Source organism: Lutjanus erythropterus, chromosome 11 (assembly GCF_056507025.1).
Source record: "Lutjanus erythropterus isolate fLutEry1 chromosome 11, fLutEry1.hap2, whole genome shotgun sequence".
In the NCBI taxonomy this organism is placed as follows: domain Eukaryota; kingdom Metazoa; phylum Chordata; class Actinopteri; order Lutjaniformes; family Lutjanidae; genus Lutjanus; species Lutjanus erythropterus.
In genome coordinates this window covers 9,062,022-9,074,460 of record NC_139327.1, presented here as the reverse complement: position 1 = coordinate 9,074,460, position 12,439 = coordinate 9,062,022, and the positions used below count along the sequence as shown (strand labels likewise).

The 12,439-nt window shown below is 37.8% G+C and overlaps 1 protein-coding gene across 2 annotated transcripts in view; it reads right to left on the bottom strand.

The window, feature by feature from the left end:
- Positions 1-550: 550 nt before the first annotated feature.
- opcml (opioid binding protein/cell adhesion molecule-like) overlaps positions 551-12,439 on the bottom strand; it is a 535,516-nt gene continuing 523,627 nt past the window's right edge. For both annotated transcript variants that reach the window (XM_084730695.1, XM_084730694.1), the window contains 4 exons: positions 10,859-10,996; positions 9,142-9,262; positions 5,105-5,256; positions 551-1,968 (listed from right to left, as the gene is read on the bottom strand). In XM_084730695.1, coding sequence (XP_084586821.1) covers positions 1,868-1,968; positions 5,105-5,256; positions 9,142-9,262; positions 10,859-10,996 — 512 coding nt within the window. In that variant the 3' untranslated portion in view covers positions 551-1,867. The remainder of the gene's footprint in view (positions 1,969-5,104; positions 5,257-9,141; positions 9,263-10,858; positions 10,997-12,439) is intronic.

The following is a 12,439-nucleotide window of genomic DNA, read 5'->3' as shown; positions in this document are numbered from 1 at the left end:
GATTATTGTTTAATATTAAGTACGAGAGCATCTATTTTCCAAATGAAGATGAACAGAAAAACAAACTCCAGATATTACAATAAAATATTTGTGAATCCAAATAAAAAGACTCATTTGTATAAAAGTCTACTGGTCAATGAGAGAGGGAATTTGAGGACCCCCATGTGGCTGACTTTTCTGGGCCAAATATCACTCTCTCCAAAGTAACCAGACTCCTTTGGTAAAAACAGCAATTTTAGCTCACATATAGCACAGGAGGCGCTGGTCTACCACTGCCTCGATAGGTGAGTTTGTCGGTATGTTTGGGTGACCATAGTGAATCTGAACAGCAAACTAACAGATCGAGGCAGCGGTAGACCAGCAGCTTCTGTGTTCTGCAAAGTAAAATTACTGATCTTGCCAATGGAGTCTGGATGAGTGAGACAGAGCGTCATTTGACTTGTATTTGGCTCATAGAAATGGTGGTTTCCTGCCTGAAAAGGCTGTCTGGCAGCAATGTAAAGCAGAGGAAATACTTTGAATATAGTGTACAGTTAAACTGATATGTTTTTTTTAGGTGGCTAAAATACATTTTACTGCAGAACCTGTCCACAACAGTACATTGCTTAACTTTGTACACCAGTACTCCAGCTGTTTTTTTCAAACTGGGGGCATGTTAACCACCATCTACTGTAGGCAATACAATGATTTTGGATAAGTGCCTTATACAACCCCACTTCAAATAATCCGAACTATCCCTTTAAAGGCTATTCATTAAATATATTTGTATTTACCATACTGGAAAAATTGAGGACACCTTAATAACTTCACATGATATTGAATCAAACTACTTTAAAACAAGACCTCAAAAGCCAAACATAGAAGGAGTTTGTTGAAAACTGCATTTTACAAATTAAATTTGGTTTTACCAATTAACAGCAGCACTTAGTGAGAAGTCAGTCGGTGATATGTTGTTAATTAGACCACCCACTAACCCGAAGCTTTAATGATGCCATCAGCACTGCAGTACCTGGGGGTTAACAATACCGGTCAATGAGTTTTGACTCCGAGCGCTCATTCAGTTTTTAGAGAACAAAGCTGCACGCTGACCAACACTTCTGTCCTAAATGACACTTCGCATAACAATACAGATGTTCAGTCCTCGGTATGAATGTGCCGTGAAGCTGCTGTGATGCTGTGATTAGGTGTTTCAAAAATGCCATTTGATAAATGTATGCGTTTGGAAAAAACAGTGCAGGAATTGTCTGTACACATTTGTACATTTTCTACACACACTACGATGGAAATACAAATTTGGATGCACTATGCTGTAGGACTTTGCCTGAGAAATCATGGTGTACTATTTATTATTCTGGACTGTTTATCATGGAGGATCTGTTACTCTGTTTTGCATACAACTGTAAAAATACAGTAAAATTCAACAATCACATTGCATTTTTTCCTTTTTTGTCATTTACTTAAAAAAGCTTAATGGTATTATACAGATATTGAACAGGACGTGACACAATAATAATAATCTGAATGTACACTTCAATATTGGGCAATAAACAGTCAACTATCAACAGTTACATATGTATTTTTTTCTTTTTCCCTTTTCACATACAAAAAGGTTTGGGGAGACACAAACTCGGTAGTTCTACCATCATCAAATTAGTGCATGATTCAAATTTTTCCCTTCCTCGGATTGACGCCTCTCGCTCTTGGCGAACCAACAGAGAACAGACTCTGATGCAAAGCCAGAAAGAAACAGAAAGAAAACTAAGGGTGGACCACTGGCGCTCTTGGGTTTCCATTCTTCTTATAGGACTAATAGTCTGTTCTTGCTGTTCAATGCTGAGAGAAGCTTGAAGGTTGTTCACGTCTCACATCAGAACTTCAGCAGGTAGAATAAGGTTACAGTCAGCAGGAGGCATACGGAGCAGCGGGGCAACACGGCCGCCCCGTTCACATCATGCATTGCCCCGGGACCTGCAAGAGAAAAACACAGAATTTTCTTCATACAGTGTTAATTAGAGGCGTTCCTAATGAAAATTGAAATGTTGACTAATCTAGTAGGTAAACACAGTGGTAACACCAGCAGCCTACTCTCCTTACAGGTTAACGTCCCAACACATCCTCATACCGAAAAGCCAGAATAGGTCAACTGTCAATTACTTTCAAAATGCTATACATTACTGGAGTACCGGCAGAGACATGCTTACCAGATCTTAAGGGATAGTTAACCCAAAAATGAAAATTTCAGTCATTATCTATTCACCCCCATGCTGATTAAGGGTCAGGTTTATTCTGTTAATCTGCAAAACAAACAATGAAAGTGAATGGTGACCAGTTTTCAAATGTTAAAAAACAACTGGGAGAAAAAAAGAAAAAAAAACAAAACAGAAAATGCCACCATACTAGACAAGCATGTCTAGTATGTGTAGTGTGTAGTATGATGTGCACACCATCACACCACACACACCCAGTTCAGATGTGAATGTGGCTCTAATCTAAGGATCTACAGTGAAGATTCAGGCTAAAAACATGGTGTAAATAACTTTTCTTTAGTCAACCTTGCATGTTGGGGCTTTAGGAGACTTGGGTTACACCAGACGAGCAGTATGGAGGCATTTTATGTTTTTATTCAGTTGTTTTTTACGTTTGAAAACTAGTCACCATTCACTTCCATTGTTTAGGAAATTCTGCAGTGCTGTCTTCCTCTGAAACTCCAGCAGTGTTTTGTGGACAAAAAGACTAAACCCAACCTTCAGCTGACGTGAGGATGAGTAGACAATGACTGAATTTTCATTTCTGGGTGAACTATGCCTTTAACTATATTACATAGGTCATGTGACATAACTCATGTGGCATTACACACGTGGTTTATGGTCATAATTTGGTTAGGTGTAGGCATAAAAACTACTTGGTTAGGTTTAGGAAAAGATTGTGGTTTGGGTTAAAAGAACTATATAACTCATAAAGTCACTCACACACAACATAACACACATGACACACATAGTTTATGTCAAGTATAATGGTTGCAGTTTTTTTAGATTCAGATACAAAAGTATTTGGTTAGGTTTAGGCAGTAAAACTAGTTGGTTAGGGTGAGGAAAGGATCGTGGTTTAGGTTAAAATAACTATGTTATGTATGTCACATAATGGAACAAGCAACAGATGTGACACAATGGATGTCAAATCCATAAAGAACTTTACGTTACTCAAAACTTTATATCAACTTGAAGTTCCACGCAGGACTCAAACCGAGGTCTCCTGGGTCAAAGTCCTGTATTTGTCTGAACCATCCACCCACCCCACTTTCTCCAAATGTGGACTTTTTCACTCCTTATACTTCTGTAAGGTTTACTACATCCACTAGGGGATGCTGCCTGACAATAAAAGGATATATTATATTATCTTGATTCACATATCAGCCTCTAAATGTTTCACTTAATTTGAAACAGTTAAAGAGTTTAAAAAACATTCCATTACTTCATTGTGGGCCTTCATTTTTGGGGTGATGACATTGTGTGCTTACTGTTGAAGGATTTATCCTGGTAAGGCGTGTCCTTGAAAAAATAAAAAGTGCGTAGGTTTGTTTGCAGGTGTATTCACCACTGTTCAACTGCCCTGCCTTTAGAAATCCCCAGATGATCGGTAGGCGGCAAGATCTCCAGTCTTGGCTAGCTGACAATGTGTTGCCTGCAAAGCATAATAATGGATGGACCTCTATTTTGATAAGACTTTTATTTTAATAACTGTTAGTCACGTCTGGTCAGTCATTTTTCAGGAAGCTGGCTGAATCTGCCCACATGCTTGTCTGTATCCACTGTTATCCACGCTGTGAATGCCACACAGGAGGTGTCGTGAGTAAATAACTTCATCGCTTTACACATACATGTTACATTAAAAAGTAGCTGATTTGTCTGTAATTAGAAGGGTTTTATTTGCATGTACTTACAATAGAAAACCACATGCTGCCAACACAATGGGGATTCTGTTTGTTTTCACTCTGTCTGTGTAAGATTGTCTTAAGAGCCACAGTAAACAGCAACCCACTGAGGGGTGTTTGTGTTCAGTTCAGGCTCTGACTGAGCTGCGCACTAAAGAGACTCTCAATTATTTCCCTCCAGTCTATCTTCTTTCCCCTCTACTTTTAATACATCTGTATTTTCACGAAGTAAAGGCCAGCGTACACTGAATCAGAACAGAGTCCGACATGACTGGAGATGTTTATTCCTCTCTTTTATTCTTTAGTGTTTATTGCTCCAGCTCTTGACTTTCTCCTCCAAAGCTCCCCAGAACTCCATTCAGATAAACGCAACAGTGTTGCCAGCTACATTATATCAAGCGACAGTTATTACCAGGTCTTGTTTTGGTGCTTTTTTATGACATTTAATAGTTTAATAGCACAGGGCTGCTAGCACCAGCTACATGTTGCCTCTAAATTATGGTGGCTGTGTAGTGTCACACAGGACAGCCAATAAAAAAGACCCACTGACTTCCCCTGTAAATTTACAGTAGGTAACATGACAGTGCCCATAGTGAACATAATGCTCAAGACTGCTGGAGTAATGTTTTCACATAAATGTCTGTCATTTTGGAACTATTCATACCATATACTTGGGCATTACTATAATAAATAATATATGAACATTTCACCCAGTAAATGTAACGATAGATCTGCATTTTGCCCTCAAGTGTATGAAATAAATATGAAGCTAAATCTACTGTAGAGTTAGTTGTATGCCAGTTTGTCTTACATTTCAAATCAGTGCTTTGCTTCAGTATGAACTGTGATTAACAGGAATTCAAATGTTCTGCCAAGTATGAGCTTTACATTAGTGCTACAATTACCATGGGAACTGGTAAATGGTAGAAATGAAAAGGTACGCTAGTGATTAACATACAGTGGGTGGCCTCCTTCTCAGGCTTGATTTTTTTTTTTTTTTATGTTTTTTTATTTTAATGTGCACAACTGCTAGCATGAAAAAAGCAGCCACTAACATGGTCAGTTCAAACATAAATTACAATAATTTACACATAATTAACACTTTAATTCATATTCAGATGTGCTGTTTTTTTTTTGGTTTTTTTTAGCAATACACAGCATTTATATACTCACCGTAAAGGATTATGCTGGCATTAGTGTTTCCCATGGTGTTAATGGCAACGCAAGTGTAGTTTCCATAGTCTTCTTCCGAGACGTTGAAAAAGACGAGCATGGATTGTTTACCTTGATTCTCTATCTTTACCCCGTTTAGTCCATTGAAGAGCCTGGAGAGAAAGAAAGAAAGAAAGAAAGAAAGAAAGAAAGAAAGAAAGAAAGAAAGAGCAGCTTTCAAGGCTTCTGCTGCCGAGCAGGAAAGAAAAGAAAGCCTAACTGTGCTTTTCTTGAATCCTCTGAGAGGCCATGTGTCTGTTCACCACGGCCCTTTGTCAGATCTCCTGAGAGTATATCCACTTAAAATTCATGCCAACATGAAATTAGAAATATATTTACACCTGCGAGCTGTAAAAGCAATGGCTGAATAGGCCTCACTGTGTGTTTGTGCACTACGTCCTTCGGTGCCACTTTACAGTAAGACTAACCTTTATAAAAAGGTTTTTGATTAGGTTGTAAACATGTTATAAATCATTTATAAGCTGCTACCAAGCGTGCAGATCTTATTAACACTTGTGCTTATTATGTGAACTTTTACTATGAGCATAGAGAAGAAAATAACAAGTCAGTACTAGCCCCACTTTTTATTTCACTTTGTGCTGTTTACAAGGTTCATTAATAGAAGATAAGTCAGGTCAATTAATGCGAAATATTAACACTAAAATACCCTTTGCTCCCAGCAGTCTTTCAAGTGGACTGTTTAACCAAACTCCATTCAAAAAGTAGGTGGACCATATTTATTCACAATAAAATCTTTAACTACACCAGCACTTAGGCTCCTTTCTGATTCATTTCAAGCAGGCACCATCTGCACATGTCACTTATATGACTCTGGCCCTTTCTCAATATGCGTTCTTTCCTGTACTTGTGTTCTTGTGTACTTGAGAAACGTCATCAGTCTCAGTCCAAGTACTGTTCCAATTCAAAAGTCCACATTATCGAACTTGCCATACTTGGTATTGAGAAAGGGCTGTTGTCTAGCTTACAATGCTGTGTGTCTTGCTGGGTTTGAAAAATTATGACCCAAAGAATAATAAATAGATAGGATATAAATGACATTTTTGACCCAATGACACTTGCTGCAGATACCACATCATTAGCTGAACAAAGGTGATTTGTGGGTGTATTACATGGCTAATTGTGTAGTTGGAAGAAGTCATCTCATCTCAAGTTGTATGTAGCAATATTTTCATGATTCCATATCTAATCATATTGAATTAATTAGCTAGAAGACCTAAGTTATAGAGCAGAAATGATGAGCCAATTATTACTTTTCTACCTCCAAATAATTCCTCTGTTGGCCAAGCTCCCTATTGTAATAAATGAATTTCATTTAACATCTTTTATTTTCCATCAGTAAAATAAAAACAGTGCAACATTTTTTTTCACAATGATGGCATTGAATGTCAGACCTTTGTGATTTCTAAATACTGCAGTCAAGGCAGTCATTCATGCCAGAATAGTCGAGTAAAAAAACAACATAAATTTGTCCTTCCAAATTATTTTTCATACTTGAACCACAACAGAATAATTCATCCATAAGCACTTGAACAGAAACTGTCTGCATTATTTTTTATCATTTTATTTAAAAAGGTAAGAGGACATGGATCATTCTGGCCAGTGGGGGCTGCAGCCATGCTGATGGCTGGATATCATGATATTATTGGTTGAAACTGGTTGGTCTACACTTTGACAGGAAGAAAACATGATTGGAGTTTAATGTAAAAATAAATAAAAATTGGCATATAGGCCTAAATTGTCAAATAGGTGCACAATATAGATAGGGACATGATCAAAAAGACATTTTTCATTTCTTCTTGATTTTAATTAGCAGTAATCGGTGACTGGATCTTGCGAAATAGTGAGCAGCCGTGTTTAAAACCTAATTCGAAACTTTTTTGAATAATTCATAAGGGTTGTTTTATTGTTAAGTGGCATCATGCGTTTGTTGAATTTTCTCTGTCTGTTTGTCTGAGTCTTTTGTTAGATCTCCAGCAAATGTACTTCAAATTTATATCAGCATGAAATTAGAAATACATTCACACCTGTGGGCTGTGGAAGCGCAAACACTGAATATGGCTCACTGCCTCGCTGAAGTAAGTGTTCATGTATTAGTGCACTTCATCCTTCGGTGCACGACAACCTTCCTTCTGTTTCAATCATTGCGTTTCCTATCCCTCTGCCACTGTTTCACAGCCTTACACTGTGTCTGCGGACGCCAGTCATTTATTTTATCAGCGTCCTCCATCTTTTTGGTTCTCGAGGACTGATTTTTGTCTTTTGGGGACTGACGAGCAGAGCTTCTGTAGCCGTCAGGGACCATTTAACAGTGAAACATAGGCTGTGTTTACATCAGCAGATAGCAGCTCTGATGCTGCTCATGAACATCTCTGCAGTCTCCAGCCTTCACTTAGAACAGACTGTATTATACACTCTTAGAAATAAAGGTGCTAACTAGAACCAGAAAGGGTTCTTTGGCTTGTCTTCATTAGAGAACCCTTGGGTTCCTGGAAAAACCTTCTATGAAGCTACTTAGAACTCAACATGAACTCCCTGTGTTCCAAAGGTTGTATGTAGAGCTCACCCATGAGGTTCTACTGATAGCCCTTTTAGATTCCATTGATTTTTTTCTAGAACCCATTCCAGGGGGCTCTACCAAGAACCTTTTTACATTGCAAGCGTTTGATCTAGAACCCATCTAGGTGGTTTTTCTGATAACCATTTTAAATTAGATATATTACTTTAAAAGGTCCAGGAGCTATGAGAGGTTCTAAAGGAGAACTTTTCTATGGTGTAATGGTTCCACCCAGAACCCTCTCTGGGGGTTCTATCCAGAATTTCCACCTTCCAAGGCTGCTAACAAGAACCCACCAGGAGGTTCACCAATAATCTATTTTTCATGTTCTAGAGGTTTTATCTAGAACTCACCCAGGAGGTTCCACTGATAGCCATTTTATATTCCAAGGGTTGTAATCTAGAATCCACCAAGGGGGTTCTACCAAAAACTTTTTTTTACATTTCAAGGGTTTTATCTAGAACCCACTGTGGAGGTTCTACTGATAACCCTCTTATATTCCATGGGAACCCATCCAGGGAGTTCTACCAAGAACCTTTTAACATTCCAAGGGTTGATTTCTACAAACCATCCAGGAGGTTCTACCAACAACTTTTTTACATTTCAAGCATTTTATCTAGAACCCACCTGATGACCCTTTTCTAGTGGTTTTATAGTTCGTATATAGTGTTTATAGTTTATAGTGGTATATCTAGAACCAATCCAGTACTGAGTATACTTTTACATTCCTTGGTTTTTATCCAGAACCCACCTAGATGGTTCTTGTTTATATTATGGTGCAAAGAACCCGTGAAGAAAGAGTTTGTCAAGGATTTCAACAATTCTTTAAGAATTCTCTCTTCCAAAAAGGAATCTTCGGATGAAAAGGGTTTTAATAGAACCCTTAGTCTTATAAAGAACCCTTCAATAAACCTTTCTTCAAAAAAGGGTTCTTCAGAAGCACATAGTTCTGGGTAGAACCTCTGCCCTTCAAGAAGAACCCTTTTGGAACACTTATTTCTAAGAGTGTACTATAATATCCTCTAAACCGCTGAGCCCCAAACCCCACTGATATAAACCGATTACAGTGTTAAAATAATAATAATAGTTGCCTGTGGTGTCCATGCCTGTTCTGCAAATGATTTGACTTAAGATTTTTTCTTTATATGAAAATTATGAAATTTCATAATGTGATTAAAATGGAATATTTTGCCCATAGAGTGAAGAGACACACAGAGCTTGAAGGATAATCTCATTAAGCACAATCTGATTTTAAAAAAGGAGCGTGTATAAAGACATCACTTATCAATAAAGATGATGCAGTCTGGCTTATTTCAAATAAGTCCACAGCCTGCAGAGGAGTAGGTGTCTGTTGTGAGTCTGTAATACTGACTTCAAACATGTGTAGCCTGTAGAAATCACAGAGCTCAGAGCAGAAACTTGCCTGCGGTCTTCTTTGTACCACTCAAAATCTGCCCTCGGGACAGCAGAGGCTTCGCATTGCAGGACTCCTTTTTGTCCGACCGGGGTACCCGTACTCCTCGCTTTGGAAATGAAGGGAGGATCTATAAAACAAAGTGAAATTGGTTTTACGGTGGGATATAGTCATACAGAGGACATAACCACATTGCTTGTTGTTTTGGGCTGCATCATACTCCCATTACCTTAAATGTGAATGGACAGAATGATGAACAAGCTGCAGCCTGAGTACAGGCTGGGAGGGAGTTTGTTACATTATTTGGGACAGCAGCATCCAGTTGAATCTTTACTCAACCATGACAAATTATACATCCTCTGAAGACACAAACCCTCATGACTCTATCTGTGTAAACCATTTTATCATCCCAGTATAACTGCAGCAACAGTTAGTTGTAGCAGGCGTAAAACAGCAATGCTTTATATTAAGGTCTTTGTAATAAGCATTAGGAAATAGGTAATAAGGTACTCATAAAATGCTTATTAACATTACTATGCCTTATTAAGATTAAATAAGTGTTCATAGCATCATAAACACACTTATCTGTAGATTAAAAGACATTTAAAAGCACTTTTAAGAAAATTAACAGCTAACAATTTATAGAACGCTTAAGAATGTCAATAAAGACATGCATTTCTTATCATTTCCTTTTTATAAAAGCATTATAAACAGAATGACTAATTCACCCAATATGTCATTGTTAAATCTTTAATAAGCTTTTATTGTTTTTTTTATTTTTATGAAGCAACAAAAAAGCTGGTTAGATTACAAAACATGTATAAGAAATATTAAACACAAATTTACATATTATCTAATTTACCTATTATCTAATTGTTAAACCTTTAATAAGCGTTTTTGTTGCTTTATTAAAATTAATACATAATTTATTGTGCATTTATTAACATTTAACTACACTTTTCACAGCTACTAGATCTTAAGTGAGAACAATTCCCTATTAACGCTAATAAATACTTTTCGCAGCTGCTAGATCTAAAGCAAGAATACTGCCTTATTATGGTTAATAAATCCTTTATTACATATTTATTAAGAGTTAACAATACTTCTGGATCTTAAGTGACAACAAAGCCTTATTAGGGTTAATAAATCCTTTATTGTGCACTTACTAACAGCTTAACACATGCTTTTCACAGGTACTGGAAAGATGCTTTAGTGGAAAAAATCAGAGTTAACTATTAATGAGTGCATAGTTAAGTGCTAATAAATGCATAATAAAGTATGCATTAATCTTAACAATGACATAATAGGTAAGTTAGTTCAACTCAATAAATGTAACTGTAATGCTATTATTCTTGAGCAGTCTATAAACTCTTAGTGAATGATGTTTATAACATGCTTATAAATATCAGAATCTAATAATAAATGTGTTCATGATGCATCTTGTAAAGTCTTAAAAGGACCTTCTTACCTATTAATTAATTCTTATTACAAGGTTCACATTATGAATATTCTGTGTGGAGTATTTCTATAATATTGACAAAACAGTAAAGCATAAATATAAAAACAAAACATTGGAAAGAAAATGAAATGCAGTGTAAAACAACCAACTAAAAACCATAACTTCACACAATCAGGTAGTATTTGAGATACAGTTGTTGGCTTTTTTATGTCCCCCATATGTCCCCCCATGCATGTCTACAGTGAGTGTGATGGTTGCGTCCCTTACAGTTGACGGTGACTTGCACTGTCCTGACATCGGGGCTTGAGATGTCATTAGAAGCAATGCACTCGTACGATCCTGACTGCTCTTTGGTGATGGCTGTCAGTTCCAAATGTTCCCCCTCCGTCACAAATTTATGAGTGCCTGCAGAGAAGCAAAGAAACAGAGGAAGAAATGCATTATTACAGAAGTCCTATTGTAGTGGAAAATAAGTGACTTGTACTGACCTGGATAGAATTTTCACTTCCTACATAAGTGACACTGATGCACATCTTGTATTGAATTACAACCGCCTCAGCAGTAAATTGACCAGACCAACCGTCACCCCAAAGTGGTTTGTTTAGCCTTAACAATCTTTACGGCAGTGCTAGAAGTTATTCGTTCAGCAGCCAGGGCTTAATTTGCACCAGACTTCTATGATGGACTGGCACCTATTGATTGGATCCAGTACCTCCTTTGTCACTATCAAAATATGAAATAACCTTTGTGAACTAGGCTTATTTAATGTTATCTGCTGGTTACTACACACCTTTCTCTACTGATTTTGAGTGATTATTAAGACTGCTCTCTAGTGTTGACAGCAAGTGCCTGTGCTAAGTTGTCCAATGTGCTCCAGGCGCTGTAGATTTTTGATGCATTTTGTGACTTTTTCTTTCCCCCTGACCCACCGAAACAGTACCTGTCTGTGCTCCCGGACCTCCTGATTTACAATTTAAGCCCTGCCTGCAGCTATCTGTCTTTTAGCTGCTCTAGCAGCTCTAGCAATGGCTGAGCCGGTCGTTGGGTCAGTATGCGATGAACGTACGGACTGAAATCTCATCAGCCATTGGATGGATTGTCATGAGATTTGGTCAATCCATGGACAATCATCGTCCCCAGAGGAGGACCACCAGAGTTCATTTTCTCCAATACATTGATTTATCACCAAATACCTCTCAATCTGATGATATTCTCATCAGCCTCAGCTGTGCTTTGTGTTTATTTCTAATATACCCTTTTCCCAACAGCCATGTTGATATGAAATAGTTGGATAAACAAAGGTGTTACCAATTATACGAGTTAAGGTCCCATTCTGTAGTAGAGCCTTTCCAGTGAGCCAACGTGCACAATAGCAGCAAACTGACTGTGTTTGACCTGAATGGAACAGAACTTTAATTTGTATCATTGGGAACAACTTTTTTTTACCCTGCTATTTCATGTCAATATGGCTGCTGTGAAAATGGTTTATTAGAAAACTAAGAGTAGCGGCCTGTCAGGAAAACAACAACAGTAACTGGGCAGGTCCACCATGAAGATCAGTCCGCCTTAAGTAAACCTAACTGTGGCGGAAGCAATATTCAGTAGCAATGGAAATGCAAACAGGAACTTGGCTTGGGTCTGGAGAAATTGTAGCATTTATTCAGAGGAAATAGCCTAAACTGTACACACACTGCACTGCTACATTCACAGCTATAACATTGCACAGTCTCTCTCTGTCTGGCTCTCCTCTCTCAACTGCCTGATCACCAATACACACAAGAAAAACCCTGTCATTCCTTAAAGGAGTTCACGACTACATCATAGCCTACATCAAGGCACCATTGATGT